General features: G+C 41.9%; 1 protein-coding gene across 1 annotated transcript in view; it reads right to left on the reverse strand.

Annotated features, from left to right (window-relative positions):
• adamts10 (ADAM metallopeptidase with thrombospondin type 1 motif, 10) overlaps positions 1-24,059 on the reverse strand; it is a gene marked incomplete at both ends in the record, with an annotated part of 36,658 nt that extends 12,599 nt beyond the window's left edge. Inside the window, 15 exons of the mRNA XM_079220416.1 lie at positions 1,656-1,758; positions 1,899-1,962; positions 3,329-3,474; positions 3,601-3,708; positions 4,520-4,661; positions 4,932-5,078; positions 7,558-7,663; positions 8,150-8,193; positions 9,272-9,417; positions 11,714-11,797; positions 12,905-13,107; positions 13,489-13,648; positions 16,135-16,344; positions 16,503-16,642; positions 23,957-24,059. Of these exons, the coding sequence (XP_079076542.1) occupies positions 1,656-1,758; positions 1,899-1,962; positions 3,329-3,474; positions 3,601-3,708; positions 4,520-4,661; positions 4,932-5,078; positions 7,558-7,663; positions 8,150-8,193; positions 9,272-9,417; positions 11,714-11,797; positions 12,905-13,107; positions 13,489-13,648; positions 16,135-16,344; positions 16,503-16,642; positions 23,957-24,059 (1,906 nt within the window). The remainder of the gene's footprint in view (positions 1-1,655; positions 1,759-1,898; positions 1,963-3,328; positions 3,475-3,600; positions 3,709-4,519; positions 4,662-4,931; positions 5,079-7,557; positions 7,664-8,149; positions 8,194-9,271; positions 9,418-11,713; positions 11,798-12,904; positions 13,108-13,488; positions 13,649-16,134; positions 16,345-16,502; positions 16,643-23,956) is intronic.
• Between the last annotated feature and the right edge of the window lie 757 nt (positions 24,060-24,816).

The following is a 24,816-nucleotide window of genomic DNA, read 5'->3' on the forward strand; positions in this document are numbered from 1 at the left end:
GGTCTTCTCCTGCCAAGTGGTATATATCCTTCATTCATCTGTGTTGCTCGCCAACAGCTCCACTACTTGAGTGGCTGTTGACATCAGTCTGGGCTGTGTTTGTTTGTGCTGGCAGCGCTGAAGCAGGTACAGTATGCACTGGGAAGAAGGAAAAGAGAGAGAGCGAGAGAGAGAGAGAGAGAGAGAGAGAGAGCGAGAGTATGTACTGGCACAGCCTGCAGATGATAAAGTGGTCAGACCATGGAAAACTACAATTCCCATGGTGCATCGCTTTGGCAGGCCAGAGAGAGTGACTCATGGTGAACTAGGTAAGGTGAAAGACGGAGAGACAAAAGTAGAGATGACAAAGAAAAACAGCAAGAAGAAGAATACAAATAAAATGTCTTCTGAGTTAGATGGTGAAAGTGAAAGGAAGAAAGCTGAAAGAATTTGAGAGGGGGGAGAGGGCTGCAAAGGACAGGGAAGGGGCTGGGTGGTGTGATCTGGCCTTAACGCAGGGCAGAGTCTATGGCACCGTTCCTATTTTAACAGCTGCAAGGGATTTCCATTGTAAAATCAGCTGACTTGATGAAAGGAGCACTTGTTGCCTGAAGTTGGAATTGGCTGGCTGGCCATCTCTGTAAGCCATTATGTTATTGGAGGGCTAGATTAAAGGCAGTTATGTAGTTGAAACTATTTATCTTTCACGTCCAGCATAGTGCTCATCAGGAGCGAGGAATTCTTGCAAGACATTGTGGGAATGCATGGCTCTCTGCAGCAAGCATCTGCAGGCCAGACAGGATGGAGTCTGCAGCTTTGATTCTCTCCACACACACACACGCACACACACACACACACACACACACACACACACACACACACACACACACACCTCCTAACTTCTGTTTGTCTCTGGTCATCAACTCTTGGCTCAAATCTTTCTGTTTATCTTCATCTGTTCACCGTCAGGAAAATTCTGACAAACAAGTGAAACAGCAATGATATGTTAAATTATCAGTGTCACAGAAGACTTACATTTCATTTTTCTTGAACTTGCTGTGTGCTTTATTGGTTTGTGAACTTGCAGTTGTACTAGTGATATTATCTTTACTTTAGTAATTTGAGGTAGGAGCAGGTGTCCTGACGGCTTCAGGGTTTTAAGATGTGATAGCAGTGTTTCTGGGTCGCGTTTGGATGGGGACTTCATGTCATCCCTCCTCTCTCCCATTATTTACTCTCACCTCTTGATTTATTATTACTATCAAAAAGAGGCAGAACTGCCAGAAAAAGTCAAAGTAGTTTTTACAACGATGTCAAAAAGACAACATGCAAAATCCCCCCATTGATAGAGATTTATGATCATTGTGTTAGTATTAGTTATGTATTTAAATGTAAATGTACACCAACTTCATGTCAGCCAGGTAGCATTGGATTGAACTTTTTGCTGAAAACATCTGTCTGTTGCTAAAGAAGGTGTTCAACTGAAACTATAATGTTGCTTCATGTAAAATGAAAACAATGAGCTGAAAGACGCTTAAACACTCCATACAGCTGAGGGGGGATGTTTAGGGCATAGAGGAAATCTGCAGATAGTCACACACACACACACACACACACACACACACACACACACACACACACACACACACACACACACACACAAGTTACTCACTCACCCCCTCTGTATGGCTTCCAGGTGTAAAACTTTCCCCGGAAAGACACGCTGTCGAAATCAGCGCATTGAATCACCCGGAAATCCCGAGAGCCTGCAGGGCACTCCTGCAACACACACAGTTATCCACACACGAATACATGAAAACATGCAAGCAGAGAGCCATGCAATGACCAAACACAAAACTAATAAAGTAAAATCATTTAAATGTTACTGCATGTTGATGATGAAGAACAGCAATACTCACATCAATATTGCAGGACCTGAAGCGCTTTCTCTCCCCCAGACAATACTTTCCACCAATAGTTGGCCTACAACCAAACACAAAGAGAATCAGGCCAGTCACATCTGACAACAATTTAAAAAGATCTAACCTCCCTCCCATCACCACACAACACTGGCTCCTGATCTCCGCTTTGTCTGTCTTCATGTGTGTTTCCAATCTCACTGTCTGTCTCTTTTATTGCTTTAACAGAGGCCATAACAACAACACCTCTACATAAGAAAATGCAAATAAAAAAACAGAGAAGAAGCCAGAGCCAGCCACCATCAAATGGCTGCTTCTGCTAAACCTTCAACAAATTTAAACAGATTGGAGCAAAACGAAATGATACAAAAGAACACCGTTGGCCTCAAATTTGGGTCAATTCATTCTCAGTTTAATAAATTCAAGATGAGGGATCTGGTGACTGTGATTCAAAAGCGAGTGTGCTAGTTGTTTGTGATGATTCAGACAAACACAATAGAAACAGTGGCACTGCTGCCTGGAAATAAATCTCAGCCCTTGTGCTTTCTGAAGTGGCATGTTCTTACAGTTTATATATTGTACCTTATTGTTGGGAACTGCTTGAGATCATTCTTCTTTATATAACGTAGAACCTTTTTCTATTTTTTGTATTATGTCTGTTTTAAATCGTCTTTCATCACATTGCCCTATTGCATCAATACCTCAATAATGTTTGCCCGATTTTTTGAAATATATGTTTACATAATAGACATAATAGACATAGACATTGTCCCATTATGATCTTTTTAAGGAGACATCACACTCTTTTTGCGTAAAAAAAAAATATTCTTAATTTCAGCTGACGCTAATATGAGGCTTCAACAACTCCCTCTTTCCCTCCTTGTGGTCCCATAAAGGACGTGTCCTCTCTAAACCACGGTGGAAAGATACTTGCATATACAGCTGAACTTTATTATATTTATTTCAGCACAATGTGGAGAGTGGACATTGTCCCCATCTCTAGCTAGCTAAGTAGAATAAAACCCCAAAAATGCATTTCCTGCAGAAAAAAATGCATTGGAATGCCAAAAGCTGAAATTAATTACAGAAATGGGAAACTACCTGCCTAAAAAAGGTTGAAGCCCAGAAGCATCGAACTTCACTGCTGAAAAACCTGTTAGTTGAAATGTATAACTGGCAGAGTTGGAAGCAAAACTGCATCATCTAAAGAAGCTAAAAGCTGAATTACAATGCAGGAAAAGCTGGAAGCTAAACAGTTTTACTGTCACAGTAATAGTAGTAATAGCAGTAGTAATAGCAGTAGCAATATCAGTAGTTATATCAATAGCAGTAGCAGTAGTAGTTGTAGTAATTGTTAGAATGCTGAATCAGCATTTCAACAATAAGCTAGCAAAAGTGATGCCTTTAAGACTGGTCTCAGGTGACCATACCTGGGGCTGTCACAGTGTCTGATCGACGAGGACACGCCCCCTCCACAGGTCCTGCTGCACTCCTCCCAGGGTGACCACAGGCCCCAGCCCCCGTCCACGCCCTCTGGACGTGTCCCATACAGCACACACATCCTTTTGTAGCACCACTGCAGCACAAACACACATATATTTATACAGTGACTATATTAGTATTTAAGTTAGTAAGCCCATTCTGCCATAACTCTAAAAATAATAATGTAAGAAAAAGTTTAATATGTATTTATAGTATTTACCCCTTTCTCTATGGTGTTGGTCTGACAGATTGTTCCCTCTGCAGCGGGAATACTGCTGGTGATGCAACGGTTGCTCTTGCTCATGCACCAAAGTTCACTGCAGACTTCCTGTGTGTGTGGAAGAAGAATGGAAACATGGAAGAGAAACAACCTGTCAGAGTGTTTTTATATAAGGTCATTGTAAATACAAGAGCAGACACACTCTTGTTCACCTTCCTTTCTGCTACAGCAATGCCTATAATACACAGGATTATGTTTTATTATGTTCATATGCTCTGACCACATGGTATCTATGTAATGAGTCTATAAAGCTGTATGCTCTTCCAGATGTCCATTCTCTCTGAACCTGGCCCTATAAAAGAGTTGACCACGTAATAAAGTGGATGCTATTCAGCCAAGGTATTCAAGATGTTTCACGTTGTCAAGAAGGCCGACCGAAAGGAGACTGCCGGAGAAAGGAAATCAGGATTGAGTCGTGAGGTAAATAACTTTATTTGAGATTGAGTCAGCTAACAGGGAAGGATTGTTTACACCATGAATAAGAAACTAGCTGTTTAAAATAAAATGCAAAAGTAAGAACTGTGAGATTTCCAATCAGACATTTGGGTTAGATGAAAAAACGAAATGATACGGTGTATCTTGGTATCCCCACAGGTCATTGTGAGTAATATTGCTCTATGAATGGCAATGCCACTCTGTTGTTTGGTTGGTTGGCCTCCAGTTGGCCCAGACTGAAATATCTCTATAAACTAATGATATTTTTATTTGCCTATATAAACCTGCCGAACTTCAAAATGTTGTCATTTTGAGCATGTTAGTTTGATGAGGTTAGTATTGTGCGCTGCTGTCGCTAACGTGAGGAAAAGTAAGCTGAAAGATGTATGAGTAGGAAGCAGGAATACAAAGTCAGATCACTCACCGCATATTTACATTGTCGAGATCTGACGCCGTACTGGAAGCGGCATTGTTCATCTGCATCGTAGGCCTGACCCGGCGCTGTGGTGGGGTACACAAACTCCTGCTTGGGGGGGATGTTGTTCAGACAGGAGCCCATACCTGAGCTAAAGCACACCGAACCGAAGAGAAGGAGTGAGATTACAATACACAATAACTGGTAATGGTTCATATGTAAAGTAATAGTTGTATTCAAACACTTAGCTACAGATAATTACATTGAAGTGGATTTTGCCTACTGTCAAGATCCAGCTGTTATTTGACTGTTGCTCTGACCATCAAACATATTACTCTGACATCCAAGTGATTTTTTCTTTCTTAAACCTCTAATTGCCAAATAATTTGTGGTGTTGCGGATATCTGATAGGATGACTCACTCCAGGAAGCTGGTGATGTAATCCCTGCTACAAGCGGACCAGATGAACGGGTTCGTCTTCATGGTGATGTGGTCAGCCATCAGCTTGGCGGTCTCCTGGCTACGGGGCCCGCAAGCATTCCCCATCCCGTCATGGTTCATCCCAAACCTAAAGCCCATGATGATACAGTGACAACACTTTGAGGCCGCATTGACCGGTAATAGTTGCGGCAGCAGGGACAAGGCGAGTGGAAAAGAGATCACTGCGGATATTTGGGTGGGATCGAAAGAGCAGACATGTTGTGGCAGTTTGATTGTCATGAATCGGAGGCCAGTTAGAATCCTGACAAAATTAATCAAATTAACATCAAACCACAGGAAGGATACCTGAATCCTAAATATGATTATTGACATTTAAGTGGCAGATTGCCACAATGTGAAGAGTATAGTCCACAACGGAAACACATGTTCAACTTCATCTATCAAAAATCTATGATCACGTTTCATAATTATCATCATAGGACAGTGATTGTCTCTCAATTAAGGAATTCATTGTTTTGTCTCTAAAATATTGGAAAACAGCTGAGCCCACAGTAACATATTCAAATGCTTTTTAACTGCATTTAAACAACAGTCTTAACCCCAAATATATTTAAGTTTCTGTCATATACAACAAGAAAAGATTCAAATATCTCATAATTGAGAACCAGTAAATGTTTGAGATTTTTGATTGCAAGAATACTGAAATAATTAATTGTTTATCAGAATAGTTGCAGATCAATGTTATGAAGATTGTTTCAGGTATATAAACAGCTGACAGGATAGAAAACCAGCAGAGCTCTGGCTCACCAGATCCGGACTGATCCCAACTGGCAAAAATATATGCATAAGAAAATATGAATAGTTAAGAAGATTCTTAGTTATTCAAAATGCACCATGTTCAACATGACAAAATGATATAACATTATATCAATATATCATGATAGTTTACCCAAGTGTATTAAGTTACAGTGTTAGTGGTCCATTTTCATTCATGAGAGGCAGTGATAACTCACAGTAGCTGTGTTTGAGACTGAAATATAAATGTTCCGAAAGTTTGTCATTCCTCAGCTGAGTAATTTCTGTCTTGATCAGTCTTGTCTTTTTATGTGGGTATCCTCAACCACAAAGAGGCCTGCTTTTAATCTAATGCTGCACTGTGATGTCAAAACAATTTATATAACAATTAAAAACAAATGCTAATTGTGTTGAGGCAGAGGAAACAGATTGTATATATCAGCACACCACTGTATCATGTTGGCTCGTAAGCCTTGTGGTCTGAGTACTCAAAAGCTAACTGTGTTAATCATTAGGGAGGCAGGACCCAGACTGATCCACCATCTGCCTTCATACTCCTCTGGGCTGTGACGTAATACAACGGGACACTCAATTAACGCATACAAGCAGACTAAATGGAAAGTCATCTAGAGGCGACGTAGATATATAAAAAACAGAGGCATCTCCAGGTGCTTCACCAACTCCACATGTAACTAATTCCACATATAAATAGTGTGACTCAAAGAAAATATACAGCTACTAACACATTCTTAACGGATCAAAATGACTCATGCTGTCAGAGATTAAACATAGACTCTCCCTGGAGATCTGGAGGTGTAATCTGAGGAGGCAGAGGGATCACCTCTGACCACAACACAAGAAAGGACACATGAGACACCACAAGGATACCTTCAGGGACATTTGGTGTTTCACCACCAGCTAGGAGGTAAATATGGAGTTTTCAAACGTATCCGTCCTCGAAAACGTTTTTGCACCGTTTTTTTATCCATTTCTGGTACACTATAACTCCAGCCTAGTGGGGACGCTCAGTGTAAACATAGCAAGAGATATGCATTCTAAAATGGAAACGTGTGGACATGGCCTAAGAACCACGGCCATAGATCTGTTAGGGATTCAGTGTTTTCAGAACACAGGATTAAGAGCTTCTCCTCAACAGTCTGATCTTAATGTTCATGATCTTTGCACGCAACATTGTGGAAACCATTGTGGAAATGCATTAAATCAAGAGAGGTTACTCACTTTCTTTTTCTAACATGTTATCCCTTTTGTATCCTGTTTAACGGGATTAATACCCCTTTCAGACATCAGACACGTAAATGTGAAAGCGACAATGTGTTCAACCTGCGTTGGACCTATTTATACATCTCTCTCTCTTTTTAGTTTTTTGGCAAAGTTGGTTTAGGAAGGATAAACTCATTCATGTGGAAATCTATTCAATGTTTGTCAAGCTAGTTCACTCCGGACTAAAGTAAACCAACTGTCCAACTGAACGAGTGACTGACCCTAAAGTCCCACCGACAGCGTAGCTGAGAAATAAAAAATGCCCAAGGATGAGATACTGTATGCAACTTTTCTGCTGTCTGATCCTTGTCCATCAATCCTGCAGTGACAATACATGTGTTACTCTCTGCCTGGTTCAATAAAGTTACTAACTGATTTAACTTTTATTTCACTCAACAAGCATTTCTTAAGACTCAGAAATAAGTCCATTAAAAGATATATGTGACACTAATTGGATGTGTGTTTCTTAAAAAAAGAAAGAAGAGATTTAAAAAAAAATGGCAAGTTTATTGCGTGTGTGTTTTACTCACGTGTGTCCTATCTCGTGGGCGATAGTGAAGGCCGTTCCCAGGCCGATGTCCTCATTGATGCTGCAGCTCCTCTCTGGCTCACACATCCCTCCTACAGGCGCCAGACCTGTTTCTCACACACACACACACACACACACACACACACACACACACACACACACACACACACACACACACACACACACACACGTATAAGAATATATCTCTTCTCACTGTAAACGCATCACTGTAGGAAAAATACTGACATTCCTATGAATCATTTTTGATTTGTAACTTTATCAGCTGAAGACCTATAAGATTTCAGATCTTGAAACATTTTGGTCGGTCCTCACTTTGGGCTTAACCTTCAAATTTGAGGGTTCAGACTTGGTTTGAGGGTTACACTAAGAGTATGTATGGGTTGGGGTTAGACATTTAGTCGTGAGGGTTACGTTCAGGCTTTGGGGTGAGGCTTTGCTCTATGTCAGCAGTGAGGACAGTAAGTGTACTGTATGTAAAGTAAATGTGTGTGTGTGTGTGTGTGTGTGTGTGTGTGTGTGTGTGTGTGTGTGTGTGTGTGTGTGTGTGTGTGTGTGTGTGTGTGTGTGTGTACCTAGGGTTTCACAGGGCTTGTTCTTCTGGATGCAGATGTCGTATCTGCAGACGGAAAGGGAAATCAACCAGGCTGTTAAACTAATAATAATATGCTCACACGCAAACAGAAGCAGCACCACCAATAGATGTAATTAAACTTACATATGCAAACACGTACAAACACGCTTGACATTGACATGCGGTCCATTCACGGATGGTGACAGACAGTCTCACACAGCCGCTATGGTCAGACAGTGGACAGCAGTGATAGCAGACAGATATAGATTTAAAAGAACAATAGCAGGAAATCATGGACGCTCACTGTGGTGTCATCTGTCTGGACAGTTTCCATCCTCTGCTTGATAAATCCTGTAGTAAAACCCAAGTGTTCTCACAAATCCACCACCAAAACCACAAGATATCCATCTTTCTGTGCTCTTACATAAGCTTATTTCACATTCTGTTAGGAAGAAAAGGAAGGTATTTTTTGCAGCTCTGCCCAGATCCATCGCACTCAGATGACTCTGAATAAACCATAGTTGTGTTGTTTGCAGTTGCACATTCCTCAGTTAATAGCATAAGTGTTTTTATCTTCTTAATATGCATCTACCTCTATTGTTTCTGTTTTCCACGAGCAGTATTAGTAACAGCGTAATTCGAGAAAGCAGCGCCGTCAGCTTCAAAGCAGCGTTGCTTTAATTCTACCCTCTTTCTCGTCCTCTCTGGGCTGTTTCTGATTCTTCAAATAATAACATGAATCCGTCATTGCTTCTCACTCCCTCTTCATATCTTCCCTTTTCATTTTCTCTCCAGATGCTGAGCTGGGCAGAGCTGCCTCAGCTATCGTCACATCAGACAGGACAAGATACAGCCCAACTCTCTCGGACTTGGCTTAATGAAAACCTATGCGGATAGAGGCTGGGAATGTAAGAATTCAGCTTAGAGGAAACACTGTTTAACTCTTTCATGGGAAAATTATTGTTATTTACAAGACGTTGCAGTAGGAGGGGTTGTTTTGGTCACTCAAACAATGTCTTCATTCTAAATTACCTTTATCTATATATGAAGAAAGCTCCAGAACAGAGTTACAGTTTGTATGTCTTCCTCCTGTGAGAAAGGTTTGCCTGTTTGTATTTCTGACCTGGTGATAAGCACAGCAGTGTCATGGTGAGCGATCCCGTTGTCTGGTATGGCGTTACCGTAGCTGCTCCGGTGCTGGATGTTCTTCTGCCACTTACAGAAGCTGTCTAAAGACTTCCCTGCATGGTGGTTGATCTCTAGTGTTGGCTGAAAGAGACAAGAGAGGAAATACACAGTCAAAAGCAAATTTGAAAATAAATGTATTTAAATCTTAAAACACAACACAAATGGAGGTTACAACTCCAGCAATTTCAAATGGTTGTAAGAATACTTAATTCAATGATATGAGGTTATTCCAGTGTCAAGAAGGGGAGATTACAACAATCAAATGTAGGCTCCTCCAATTGATGTCGGACAAGACATTTAACCCCAAATTGCCATCACGTATGAATGGGTGTGAATGTGAATTAGACTCCTGATGGGCAGGTTGCACCCTGCATGGTAGCCTCTGCCATGAGTGTATTAATGGGGGAATGCTGACATGCAGTGTAAAGCGCTTTGAGTGGTCAGAAGACTAGAAAGGCACGATACAAATGCAAGTCCATTTACCATTTAACACTTAATTTAAAATAAACACATTTAGAGATGTATGGTTTTCACTGGATAGAAACTTAATTAGACACGGTATGGTATGCATGGTGAGAAAGCATTTCTAAAATTTTGATTCCAGACTTAAAAAGCTTAAGAAACCTCCCTCTGTTCAATCGACAAAAAGCAACTGTGCAGGCAGGATTAGGCGGAAGGCACTTTCTAGTATTATGAGAGTGCAGAGAGGAGGAGAAGTAGAAGAGGGAGTTCTCTGCTGGCCACAGCTGGCGAGAACTCGTAACCCAGGAATGCATGTGGTGACATAACTAGTAATTGTCTCATCCCACAGTCCCTCATTTCTGGGCCCACTGCTGGCCTGATTATATTTTCCAGGGGCAGCTTGCCGTTTTCAGACCTGGAAACCAGCAGCAGAACTGCTCACCGAGACTACTCTCAATCCTGTCCCGACCTCAACCTCAACGGTCCATAGAGAATGAATAACAACAATAATACTGCCCACCGCTAATGATCCTAATATTTACTTCTTTACTCTGTCAGACGACGAACACATCCAAGCTGTAAATTATGGGGCTAATTTTGAGGCAGCATGAATCTTAAATGTTCCCTAATAAGACAGCTATGGAGGAAACCCCAAAGCCACACTGCAATACCCCTTTAATTCAGTATGATTCATTGGTCAGATTGCTGGAAGCACAAACATTGCAAAAGGAGCCGGCCACACCGTCTCACCACATGCTGTTAATGGCGGGCTAATAGGGTCAGTTACTAGGTAGCCAGATGGCCCAGTCATCTCCGGTGCTATGCTGGTAGGGTCATGCACTTTTTACGAGCTGAGCCCCTGTCTTGTGGTCAAGTGTGGGTTATAATTCTGCACTCTATTCAACCTCCGCTCACTCACTTACAGCATGAGTCTACAGAAATGCTAACTACTCTGTGAGGCTGTGCACAGCAATGCTTTCAGCGAAATACCAAGTTGAGCATGCTTACAGTTACAATACTAGCATGCTGATGTTTAGTAGGCCTCTTGTTTCTTCACCTTATTGGAGTGTTTTAGCACGTTAATTAGCACTGAGCACAAAGTACAGCTCAAGCTGATGGGAACGTCATCAGATTTTGCAGGTATTTAGAAGTAAATTAAAGTATTGGACACATTCAGGTTTTGGCCGGATGGTAATACAACATGAAAAGTCACCAACCAAGTTGTTGCAATTCATCCTGTGGAGACCATAGATATACATTCATACCAAGGATATACTCGAGGAATAGTCAGAGAATCATTCAGGTCAACAGGATTCATAGTCTGGTGGCAATGACTGTCGGTACAAACTTCAAACTTTGCTGAGAAATTTCTGTCCGGACAAAATTGGTGGAACAAGTGACTGACTGATATAGCAATACTACAGCGTGGCTAGAAAATACGGCAACAGGACACCAAGACCTTGAGGAATCTGGTGAATTTGGATCCTGATGGTTTTTTGTATCAGCGTCTAAATCAAACTTTCAGTTTTTCTACACACTGAATGTGCGTCATGACCAGAGAGCTCACTGTTCACCAGAGTAACCAGCCGAACTGTCACAAAGCTGCTCTGTCGGACAGGTACAAAACCCTCCACATATCCTGACTTTTCCACCTTTCCTCATTCATCTCCCTCTTCCGCGCTTCCTTGCAGCCCCTTGTCTCTTTCAATACAGCCACAATTTATAAGACCCTCTTACACACCCACGGGTCCACTGGGATGGTGGAGGAAAATACACTTAAGCCAATAATTTGATACAACAAGGAGCTCATAGATGCTGGTCAGGGAAGAGCTTTGTGCAGTCTGGACAGAGAGGTAAAGAGGACAAGCGTAGAAACACACAGAGAGGGTGGTACAACTTATTACAGTCTATTTACCTGGTCTTCCATGAGCAGGATGAGCCGCGTCACTACAATGTTGACTGCATTCCCCAGGCTAGAATCCTGGAACAGTTTGGCAACCTGACCTCCAGGGAAACAAGAAAAGACCAGTCTTAAAAACAGCTGATACACCAGCTGAGCACATTACACTAGAGCTCAGACAACATTAGAAATAGACACTGGAGTGAACCATCATAAATTAAGATGTGTAATGGCCCAGAAAAGTCCCTACGAATAAAGTCTTTAAAATGTATAAAAAACTACCACTACTAAAAAAAAGGAGCTGATTCAGCATGTTTGTGCTTTGATTTTTCTCGTCTTGTCTGTTAATAATTGGGTCAAGCCTCAAATTGTGACGAGCTAAAACTCTGAATTAATCTGTGTAGTTATGGCTAAAGCTCAATGGCATGAACAACAAAAGTGTTCTTAAAAGCAACCCCTTGCTTGTGTCCCTACTAAGATCGATTTCAAGCCAAAGCCAACTTTAACCACTTATCTACAAGACAGATTCGTCAGAGGATCTTAAAATAGCTCTAAAGTAAGAGCACCACAGGTACCAATAGTTATTAAAGAGCTAAAGCACCAACGGTCATAAAACCCTTTTTATTTTATTTTAGCCACACCACGAAAGAGATGCTGCTGGTTTCTGTAACAGTCTGGATGTAACCTGCTCTGTTGCAATAGCCGGTAACCAACCCTTCATTAAATACATTCCTAACACATGTGTGTATCGGTTCAAAGTGATAAACTGCGTGTGAAAAGATCCACAGTGACAAGAAACAGGGCAGATGATGACATACAGCCTAAGCCCTGCTGACTAAAACATGGGGCTTCCGCTGGGAGAAATCCAAAAGGTTCCACACATTTTCTTTTCTGTCTGTCTCTACATTCATGCCATTACTTAAACCTAAATCTTATTTCTACTTAATTTAGGTTTTTGATGAATGTGAAAAGTGTATTTCTTACCATTCCTTGGCGTTAGAAAAGCACTGAATCTGTTTCTGTAGACGTTTCTAGAAACCAAACCCTGATTGACTGTTGGATTTCTGCTGAAAGCTTCGGAAAACTATACTTTGACACAAAGCTTTTCAAGATTTGTCTTTTTATTCCTCAATAATAACTCCAATGACACTGGAAAATAGTCTTTCTAAGGCATTGTGCATGTACATCTTTTGTTGTGAAACTTACAATATTCATGACGGCCAGGATGTACTGCTCGATGTCTCTGCGACCATGGTAACCCACCATCATCTTGTCGGCCACCACCAACGTCTCCACGTAGCGTTCCCGGCTAACTGAGCGCTTCAGAGGCAGCTGGCCGCGGCCAACATGATGTGGAGGCATCTTCAGAGTTCTCTGCCACCATGACGCACCTTTCATCGGCTTCTCATCTGAGAAAGATCACACTGGCACTCACGTTTTGATGGCATATAGTAGGAAGAAACCCCCCAAAGAAAACAGTTTCACTCACTGTAGATTTGTCATAACTGGCCAAGACATTCATTATTATCTACCAGGATTATGCCTGAGTATACACTTTACATGGATAAGGAGCGGAAGAAAAGCTCATCATTACAAAGCTGTTTTTTCTTTCTTTTACTTCCCTTTTGCTCTTTCAGCAACGCCCTGCAACACCCAATCACAACTGGGAACTTGGACACAACCACAAGCCTCTGCTGCTGGCTGCTATGCAAATAAACCTGGGGTGGTTTTATTCCTCCAGTATGGACCAAACTGTTGCTCCTAAAAGACCAGAATATCTCTCCGCTCACCAATGACTCCACAGGATTGACCCTTGTACTGATGGCGGAGCGATGAGCGCTTGTAAACCACATGGGGGCGCCCTTCGGCTCTCTCTGTCCTGGTCTGGTTATCTGGTGAGACAAGGGGTTCAATCAGGTACTCCTCTCCCCCTGCAACAATCACCCCCTGCTGCAGAGAGACAGAAATGTAGAATAGAATAGAAGAGAATAGAATAACAGGAATCATTGCTTTCATAGTACAAATATTAAAAATGTCACAGACGTCCTAAATATTCCGCCAATGACACAACTAAAATGAATTACTTGTACTCTTGATTTTGGCAAGAAGAATGAGCAACAAAGCAGGCAGGGTGAGTTATGGAGAGCAGAGGGAATCAGAGGCCATCGGAGGGATCCTGGTGCTAATGGGTCAGAAAGCTGACGAGACTTCATACCAACCTCTGAGCTTTCAATGCAGCAGATTTTGAGCTCAATATTTAGTATTGTTGCAGTGTTTGCCCTTCATTTATGATCATTGTCTACCTAGTTTGTTTGAGAGGACAAACTAGTCGGTATTGACCAGGAAGCTTCATTTTTGCAAAGAAACGTGTGAGTTTACAGCTCACATGTAAAATGTTGACTCCATAGTGAGACAGTTGGCAAAAGCTTTTGTTCCACAGCAGGAAGAGTCACTGACTTTAGATTTTTGGTCACAATACCAATCAAATCAAAATAAAGAAATGACACAAGCACAAGAAAATAACAGAAGAGATGATGGGGAAATTACCAATAGGAAAAGACACAATATATGTAGTAGTAGTTAATTTGAGAAGTTAATTAGTAATAGTCAATTTAGCACTGCAGTGACAAAACTATTCTATAATAACTAATGACTGCAATAACAAAATAATGTAATTTAATTTAGAGCCGTGTTATGTATTACAGTATTAGATAGTAAGTTTATTCGTTTGTTAAAAAGCAATAACCTAATAATATGACTATAATCTTTATTCATTTCCATTTTTAACAAATAACCAATTTATTATATTTATACAACATTCATACAACATTTTTACAATATTAGCAACTACAAAGCCCTCCTTCTTTGATAAAAACATAACGTGACATGTCATGATGAGGGAAATGCATTCATCTCAGACTAGTTCAGTGACAAAACACTCATTTTATGATTAGAGATAGTTTTATATTATACAAGCCCATCATTATGATCATATCACTTTGTGTTCAGACTGTCCCACCACAAACACTGTCCCTCTCACAGGGTCCTCTGTTGGACCCATCTGAGGGGAGGATCAGGACCCCACAGAACAAACACACACACACACACACACACACACACACACACACACACACACACAAACACACGTGAGAGGATGAAAGAGTGAATGAGAGCGAGAAAAATGAGAGTGAGACAGAGAGCGATACACTAACACTTCCTTTGAATCGGTTCAAAAGTGTTGGCCCGGTCAGAGCGAGTGTCTCCCCTCGACTCACTGCGGCGGCTTCCAAAGTGCCTTTAATCTCCTAATATAGTTAGTGATGCTCCCCTGGACACACCGCCCGCTCACTGGTGAATGTGCTCATGCTGGTCTGACCAACAGTAATTACGTGTGCTGCTTATTAACGCTTTGTGAACACATCTAATCCTCAGCTGTGTATACAACTGTTTTTGTGGAGCCTGCTGTTTGTAGTGAGAGGATACAGTGATACACTGTGCTGTGAATGCAGGGAAATAATTTCAGCTAACAAAATGATGCATCACAATTAAGTGATCCAGTCCAGTGTTTGGGTGGGGGGGGGACATTTTGATCTCTTAGTTTGGGGAATTAACAAACTGATTACTAGATGAGAGTGGGACATAACAATAGCACCTGAAACCGACAATCATGGTCCCTTAGCATTGGCAATATTTACAGAGCTGAGACAGAAAGCAGGGTTTGCGCTTCACTCTGAAGCTCTCTTTTTTTCTATCCACACACAACATCTTTCATCCCCTTTGTGCAATTGAGTAAGACTTGAGTGCCTTTGAGGAGAGACACTCTAAAAGTTTGCGAAATATCCCCATTTGTACAATTCATGCCTGATGCCACGTTCATGTCGTATTGAAGTTATGGTTAATACCCGTTTTCAACTTTTAAACAGTGCTCAATTTAAAATCCAAGTCACACGACCAACTCTTAAACAGTCTTTATTCAGTTTTAAATCTTTCCCACTTTCCCATATGACGTGTTTTGAGAGCAATGGTTTTGAGAGCAATAGTAGTTGTTGGATTTCTTTTAGCTGCAGTGCATTCTAATTAATGTATCCTTAATTGTTAAGTGCTGGGGAACATTTGTAAATCTGAAGTAGTTGCAAATTATATCAACATGTCCTCTACCCTTGGATTACAATCTGTATAAGAAAAATAAATAAAGCACCGTTTTAGGATGGATCCTTCCTAGCATTAGGTAATTTCATTTCAGGTAATTTCCCTTTCTGAGGGCCACATTGGTTGGTTTGGAAAAAGCATGAAGCTGAGTACTCAACATTTCCTAAAATGTCATGCTTTGATCCAAATAAAGTATTACTGATCCCTCCTTTGCTGAGCTAGTGCTGCTGCTGCTGACCCCACTAAGTGTATTAGATGTGGATTAGACTTGCAGGTCTCAGTCTTACCAGGCCATTGCAGTTGCTCAGGGCCACTTTGCTGGAGTGCGGCTGGTCCTGGAGGTGTCCGACATAGTGGCAGTGGGGAGAGTAAGGATGACTCCAGGCTAATCGACCTTTCTTCCAGTACTCCACCCTGAACTGTCGCGACAGCAGGCCTCCCTGTAGCGTCAGGTTCAGCAAAAAGTTGTTGCGTGGCGTGGACAGCTGGTAGAAGAGCTAAGGGATAGAAAAAGAGTTCAGTTAATAAAAGCTCATCAGAATGTTAAGTATATTAAAGAATAATCTAAAGATGTGTATAAATGACAAAGACAAACAAAGACTCAAAATAATGAAAAAGTGAAAAATAAAGGAAAACTATTTTAAAAAAGCATTACAGAGTCAGGCTGTATGTCTTCAGTGCTGCGGCTCCTTCTTCTGTGAGTTTGCGGCGTTTCTGCGTCCAGCGTCTCACCATTAGGTCCTACACGTACTGGGATGGCAATCTCATACCGGCCTAGATTAGACAGGAAGGCAGCTAGAGGGAGAGAAATGAAGAAAGCATGAAAAACAAATCAAAGTTTAACTTCTCATACAACAAAAAAAACAGTTGAGGATTTGAAAGTTGCTTATTTAGAATAGCACTATGGGGCTTTTTATGGAGAGAGTAACCCAGTTGGCGAAGAGATGCTTGCAGATATTCTGGTCCATTACTGACGGGGTCCCTCCACTCCAAGAACCCGCTCCTGCATGAGGCCAAGGGAATGTTGCCATGGCTACCCTGAAACTGTATACTTCCTGTCTGTCCCAGTCTGTGCCGAGGCCTGGTGGAGATTTATTGTCCAAACACACACCGCTCTAAACAGCCAACGTCAACTAACTAACGGGGAAAGGTCACCAGCAAATGAGTCCAGTTTTCATCAAACCTCTGGCCTCAGTTGTTGGAGTCGCAGCTCCTTCCCACACAGAGTAAATACCCAGAGATCACAGTTCCCTGGTACAGACTTGGAGAGCTCTGTACTGGGAAAAACGTTTTATAGGCAGCAAAAAGGTCTGGCTTTAACAAACAGCAAGCACAATTACAAATACTGCCTTCACAGGGACCTGGTGAGGTTGTACTGCATTTTTGACATGGGACGTTTAGTACAAAACAGGCTTGGCAGTGTTTTTAGTCATGAGAACAAAAATGGACGGTGACCTTTTCCAAAATGGTAAATGACGTTTTAGCCCTTTTAATTTTATGTTAAATTTTCTTCCCTCTGAATGTACATACAGAGGGAAACACCCTTCAATAAGATGTGATGGTCTGTTAAGCTTTTACTGAAAGTAATTATGAATATGTGAAAACACAGATAATGCAATGATGGTTTCAATGCAATTCCAAGATTTAGAGCAGAAAGGAATACTACAGATCATCTATTGTGCTACAGCAGCGGTTCCCAAACTTTTTAGGCCACGCACCCCCTTCTACATCCCGACCGGGTTCACGCACCCCCACACCTTAAAAAAACCGCAACAGAGCCTATTTATAGCCGCATAAAATCGGACCAATGCGAGAACTGTTTGCTCGCGCGTGGCGTTTGTTACAAGATTTAGTCCGCTGTATAAATTTCAGTTACACAAGGCGTCACTTTTAAAGAGCAATAAGGATGGCGAGGACAAACGCACAGGCTCAGAGGCAGATTGCATTTCACATTTATTTACTTAAACACAGTAAGCCACGTAAAGAACAAAGAGTGGCACATGCATAGGCTCAGAAACAGATATCAATTTAAAAAAAGGAGGCTCCAGGGGTGCGCGCACCACACTTTGGGAATCCCTGGTGTAGACCCAACACATGAATGAGACTGCAATTGTTTTTGGCTGTGTTGTAACTCTTCACATTTGGATCTAAAAAATGTAAGGGGCTTCTGACTTGCACTGGAATACTTGGTGTTCAGGTGGAGGCACAAATAAGAGGCTTCAGACAGCTGTTAGCCAGAACCTCACTGCACAACACGCGCTGTGGCTTCGGGCAATCTGCATTGCCAATCCAAGTGAAGCCCAGACCCAGATAATTGTCATCATATTTCCTCTTTTTTTTCCCCAGTCTGATGCTCACTCTCGTTTCCTCTTTTTTCACCTTGACGCCGCGATGGGTCTCTGTGCTCCCGCTCCGTCTCCTCTTTCTCCGACTCCCGGTCGATTTCTTCTCCCGGTCTCTCCCCAATGCACCTCTCCGTTTCTCTCGCCTCTGGTTCCTCACTCTCTCTCTGTCCCTCTCCTCTTTTATTACTGATAGCTTCAGATGTCCCACCTGACAGCTTCCCCGATTTCAGCCAGTTTAACATATTTTCATGGATGTTGCTGAATGAATGAAATGACGTTAGGTGCACAAGCTAGGCTAGCTAGTGTAAAAGACAGTCTGGCGGCCGGACCGGAAGTGCATCTATTTATTAAATTGTACGTTTTTAATTTTAATTAAATGTAAATCTTACAAAGGGAATTTTTATAATTAAAAAATCCTACTTATTTTTTTTAAATTAAGTTTAATATTAATTATTACACCAATAGACCACCATTACATTTTTCCTCTCGCGCACTCCCTAGAGGCAGCTCGCGCACCACACTTTGGGAATCCCTGTGCTACAGTATAGCATCCTCACCCTGTTTGTGTCCTGCCTGCTGCTCTGTTCTTCAACACTGTTTCTGGTCAATTCAGCTTTTAACTTGCCTGATCTGTCTGTGAGTGGTGTCTTACAGACAGAAGTACAACAATAACTTAATATTATCATACATTGGGGCAAAAACAATGCAGAAAAAACACAAGTGATGCATTACTGCTTTGTACATTTAGCTAATGCTACAACGTTAGCTAGAAGTTGCCTATTTACCAGGCATGAAAACGGGTCATGGGTGAAAAAGGTGAGGGGGGGGGGTAGGGGGCAGTGACTCGTCGAGAAGCTGACAAACTATGATCATTATGGGTTTTAAATTAAAACCCATAATGATCATAGTTCGGGGTCCGGGGGCATGCTCCCCCTAAGAAAAATGGAAATATTCCATATTTTAAAGCATCAATCTGATGCATTTTGCATGCTTTGTTTGCCAACCTGGGGAGAGCTGGAGAAACTTAACTTCAGGCATGAGTCAAAAATTATTATGGCCTCCTTACTAAGTATTATGCAAGCCATTTCATGCCAGCCTGTCACTGGGTCTAACATGTACAGTATATGAGGCACAATATGGTAAGGGCACCACAAATGGCTTAATGCATAACCCCCACAAGAGATGGACATGCTGTAACTTAACTTGTCTACTCTTCGATCATGATTGACAGCCAATACAATGTAATTCAGATTGTAATACATTTTATTGGCAAAGATAACAATTTACAGTTCGTAATACTCTCAGAACCAGATTATTTTTTCTTTTTTGCCTGAACCACCAGTGTCTCCATCGCCCGCTTTCGCTGTTTTGCCACATGTCTCAGCCTTGCCCTTTTCTCTTCTTCAGCAGTCTGTTTCTTGGCCTGCTGAGCACTGCCAGATGCTTCTGATGGTGGTTTGCACTGGTGATGCAAGGTCCTTCGCGTTAATATTTCCATGCACTCGCGCTCCCTTCTGGCACGCGCACCTGTTCGCAGTTCACTGAATATAAATACCCCCCGACAAAAAAATTCTCATTGAATCTACACGATTCACGTAGGTCACCTATTTTGGTTTCAAAACGGCGAATTTCATGCACACCTCTCTCTGTGTGACAGTGATTATAACCGCATAACTCTATGGATTATAATTAACTAGAGGATACACTTTTTCCTACACGTAGATCTTAGACCCTTAAATATAAACAGTAGCCCGGCCACCCTACGGAGGAAACTCATTTCGTTTTTTTTTATTAAAATAAAAGTTGGATAAAATCTCCATTGTCCTCTCCTTATATGTAGTGAGGTGTCGGTAGGTAGAACTGAGCCGCCACTGAGTCGCCGCTCTCCTGTGTGACGCCACACGCTGCCACGGACTCTCCGCTGCCAGTAATCTCACTCGCTGTCTCTCCAACAATGTTAGCTAGCTGACTAGCTTGCCATTAAAAAATTGGTGGGAGGGGAATGAAGCCGCTGTAGACATCTTAACGCTGATTGGCCAAGACTCGACAGTCAAAGATCTTCTATTGCGAAGATGATCACGACCTCAGTTTTTTTCCGTGTCCCACTCCAATCTCAGAAACGGCGGACAGTTGACCCCCCCCCCCCCTCCCAAAAACAAAAACTCTTCGGATCTACACGATCCACGTAGGTCACCTATTTTGGTTTCAAAATGGCGAATTTCGCCGAAAGGTGAGGGATTTTCATGCCTGATTTACACATTCAGAAGATGCAAAGAAATATTTGCATTCATTTTAAGCTGTATTTCTGGAACCCTGACAAGTACAAATCCAATATACAGTTTTTTTTGTTGTTGTGGTTTTGGTCTCTACCAACACCTCATAAAATGTCTGTAGCTTCAGTCTTTAGCTGCCTAATATCTCTACAACCATAAAGGAACTGTAAAATTGTCACAAACTTGTTCAAAAGCCAATCTTCCTAAGAGCTCTGAACCGTTTCCCACAACACATCCATCCTGCTCTCACAAACCACTGCAAGTAATCAGGCAGGTGGTATGACCATTACCTTTGAAGCACAGACAAGCTCCTGCAGAGAAAATGAAGGGGTGTTCATGAAGTAGTTAGATATAATTCACCTCCAAGGAAGAAATTAATGAGACCTCACACAGAATAAACTACGGACTAATGAAACCCAGTCAAGTGGTTAAATATATAGTTTGAACAACAGGTTTGAGAGGAAGTATTTCAGTATAAGACAGATGAGGAATGCCTTTAGAGTTTTTACAACTGTTTTCCACCAACATAGTATTACTATTACTGTACATGCAGTGTGATTATTACTGCCCTGTCTTCTCTTCTTAACCCTAAGAGAATAAACTAGTCCACATATTGGATATGTTAATGGATAGTACATTTAGCCGACAGCAAACTTGCACTAGCCAATAGTGCGAAATATGTTCATGGAAACATGCTTGCTAAATTTAACAGGAAACACTCCCTGACTAAAGAGTTTTCATACAGAAGCGTCCGTGCTGATAAATACACCCATCCACCCATAAGCATGGTTTCTGCTATCACCAAATGAAAATAGTTGAAGGAAATACTCTGGATGGAAAACTGTCCCGCCCTCCATCCCAGACACACCTTCATGGCACCTCAGATGAAAAGGCTACTACAAGAGGAGGAAGAGTCTTTGATTATTCAGTAAAAACTACGAGAGGGAAATGGTGGAAGGAGTGCTTGTCTTTAGATTATAATCTTCTTAGAAGTCTCTCTGGGCCTCGCCTGTCTGTTCTCCTGTGTGCAGTCTGGGTGACATGCAGTGGGAAGTGACACATGCACACACACTGCCAAACGTATGTAGACTGCCCTGTCCAAATACTTTTGTCTCCTTTTGGTATGAGGCTAAGAGCTTCCAGGTGACAAGGTGGTGGTGATATTTCTTTAAATTGGACCCCGCAACACTTCAAGACTGTTGCAAACATGAGTTGACGACTCAAAAGTACTTACACTCAGTGTGACAAAAGGAAAGCTTGACTTGTGCACAAAGCCAGGTTCATACAGACATTGTTTTCCCAGTTTGGTTTGAAAGAATCTGATTGGCTTTCACAGAGCCCTGACCCCAACACCTTTGGGATGTGCTGCGACCATGCAGGCCTCATCAGTGGCCAACCTTCTGAATGCCCTTGTGACTGGATGAGAGCAAATCCCTGCAGCCATGTTACAAATCTTAACATATCATTGAAATCACCTTATACTGATGCTATAGTGCACTTGTTGCCTATTTCCACATTCAGCAGCCACAAAGCAACATGTGGTTTCATTTGGCGTTGTCCTGTCAGCCAGAAGCCCAATCATCACTCTCTTTTTTGGTCTCCACCAACTCCTGAGAAAGATATCCGCTCTTTAGCTGCTAAAGGCTCCGCTTTGTTCACCAGCAAGTTGCCAACTTTGTCTGTCTGCTGTTTGGTGCTTAGAAGGTCATGTTTATCAGAGTGTTTCTGTTAAGAAACAGCTTCCTGCTGTTGGGAGTTTGGTGATAATCATTTTTGGGTTCATCCCTTCAAACAACTTCTTTTACATTACATGCAGTTATTCAATCCATTGTTCATTTAAAATATTAATAGAGACCGAAACTATAGAGACCAAATTGTCTGTACCTGAAGAAAGATTTCTGAGGGAATGAGCCACATCAGGGTTTGAGGGGTGGGTTATTTAAAGGAAGCAGTGCGGCAGACTATTGGAGACAGCTGGCTGTGAGAGGTCAGAGGTTAAGTTTAGGAAATGCACAATCACAGCCTTGTTCAGGGTGACGAGACACGGACACTCAGTAATTTTTATGTCTTTGCCTTAAGGGGGGATTTCAGTCCCTCCAGCTTCAGTGTGTGCGAGAGAGACTGTGTGGTGGGACGTGAGGGGGTGGGCACGTGGCTGAGCCACAGCGACATGATTTGTGGAAGCAGAGTTCAAGTTCAGCAGCCCAGACCTGCATGCCTGGAGTGCGCCTCAGCCAGTCAGACAACAGGGTCAGAACTGAAAGGTTTTATCCATTTCATTTCACACAACTTTTTCTCATCTGAGCACTGTGCATGTGATTTACAATTAAAAACAACTCCAGTAAGTATAGAGCACATGTTAATCCTTAAATCACAATTGTAGGACAAATTAAATACAAATTTAAAAAGGGTATTTATTCTGAATTTCTAAACATGGGCAGCATTGTCAAGGTTTTCTTTTTTCTTTTACTGAAATGAGAAACAGATTTTACTCTGGGCGCCTTGACCATAAAATACATTAAAGTGCTCTTGCTCTCAAAGGCTGAGAATAATTTAAGCAACCCACAGTATAAAGCCAGGATCACAGACAATAAACCAATTATGTTTTCCAGCTATTTATTAAGACCTCAAACAATAAGGTCTGTGCTGTTAATAGTGTGTTTATTTCTAACTCGGGTCTCTAAAACTCTTTTCACATTGAATTTTTGATTGGTTTGAAAAGGTCAACTTGTGTTATGTAACTTGGGTTTAGAACTGCTCCAAGACGAGGGTGGCTGACTTGGCTGTTTTTTGGTGGGAAAACATGAACATAACTTTCTATGATAACTATAGGATTACTATACGGTTATTATAGAATTGTAATAGGATTACTGTAACTATATAGTAGATACAATTCAGATGTCTTTCAATAAGTTCAGCTTTTCTCAGCTTCAGATATAATTGAAGATGATTGAATTGAATTAATTATTTTTAACAAGTACATTTATGACTGGTTAGGCATGATTTTACTCTAAGTAGGGCTGTGTATTAAATCTCAATATTTCTTGCTTCCGACAGTTCGGGCCAGTTCTAATAAAGTGAATGGTGCGGGCATGGCAAGCCAGGGAGCCTGTTACATTCACCAACACAGCAGCTCCCTGTCTGTTCCTTTTACAACTTCGCTAGGAATATTTCTCACCAACGTTAACAATTTTATCTCCAAATTAAAGTAGTACGTCTCAGGAGAGATATTGCAAATGTGCAAATGCTAATTTAGTTCATTGACAAAGTAACAAGACCTGGTATAAAGGCTGATAAGCCAGGAGACTGCACAGGAGGGCCTATTTTATAATGAACATTAGTATGAATAAATAAGTAGATATTCAGACTGTAATGTGTCCACAACGTTCATATCGCCATACTCAATGTTTTATAAAAGCGATAGCTCACAGCAGGCCATGGTATATTGTTATTATATCACAGCTAAGAAGAACATAACCGCCTCCTCTCACCTTGTGACTGGGAGAACTCATTCCTGTGACCTCCTTCCACCTCAGTGACACCCACGATGACGATGACGATGCAGAGCAGACAAGTCCTCCATAGCGTTTCCATGGTTACTACAGTAGTGGCTATAGTAACAGAATTCAGTGCAGTGGTCCCCGGGCCTCGGTCCCAACATGTCTTCTGCCCTCTCGGATGCCCCGTGGCCTAGCAATGGGACAGCTCAGTGCTCTGTCGGGCCATGGCTGCAGGAAGATTTTTGGGTTCAGACAGACATAGCAGCCTCTGTGTGTCGGTCAGCGAGTAGTGATGGATCCTGGACGAGTCCTTCAGAGAAGTCGAAACAAACCCAGAGAGATCTGGCGAGGGGCTCAGCAGCAGTGGCAGGCTTAAACTCCTCTCTGCAGCTCTGTAGAAGAGAAATTGTTCAGAGAGGGAGAGGAAGGCCAGGAAAGGGAGTGAAAAGGGAGGGGAGAGAAAGATTTAGGCTCAAAAAGGGAGGAACAAGGGAGACATAGTGAAACACAGACAGAAAGAGAGAGAGAGCATGAGATCCCATTGACCCATGTAGTTCCCAGTCTAGCAAGACAAATCTACCCAGTTCATATTCAGCGTGCAGTGAAGGACCGCCCAGTTCTGCATTGTTCCTTCAGCTAATCAATCTTGGCTTTGGCGAAGGGCAAACACCATGTCTTTCACTCTGATGACCAGAGACAACAGCAGGTCTCAACCTGGGGCCCCCGAGGCCCCGCTCTTAAGCTGCCTGCCCACCGGAAAGAGTTCAAACACAAAGGAAGCCATTGATCTTGTAAAAAAGCTGCGCTTAATGCCCAAACAGGGCTTGAAGTGGGTATTATGTCAGAGGCTC

Source organism: Taurulus bubalis, assembly GCF_910589615.1.
Source record: "Taurulus bubalis genome assembly, chromosome: 7".
NCBI classification, from domain to species: domain Eukaryota; kingdom Metazoa; phylum Chordata; class Actinopteri; order Perciformes; family Cottidae; genus Taurulus; species Taurulus bubalis.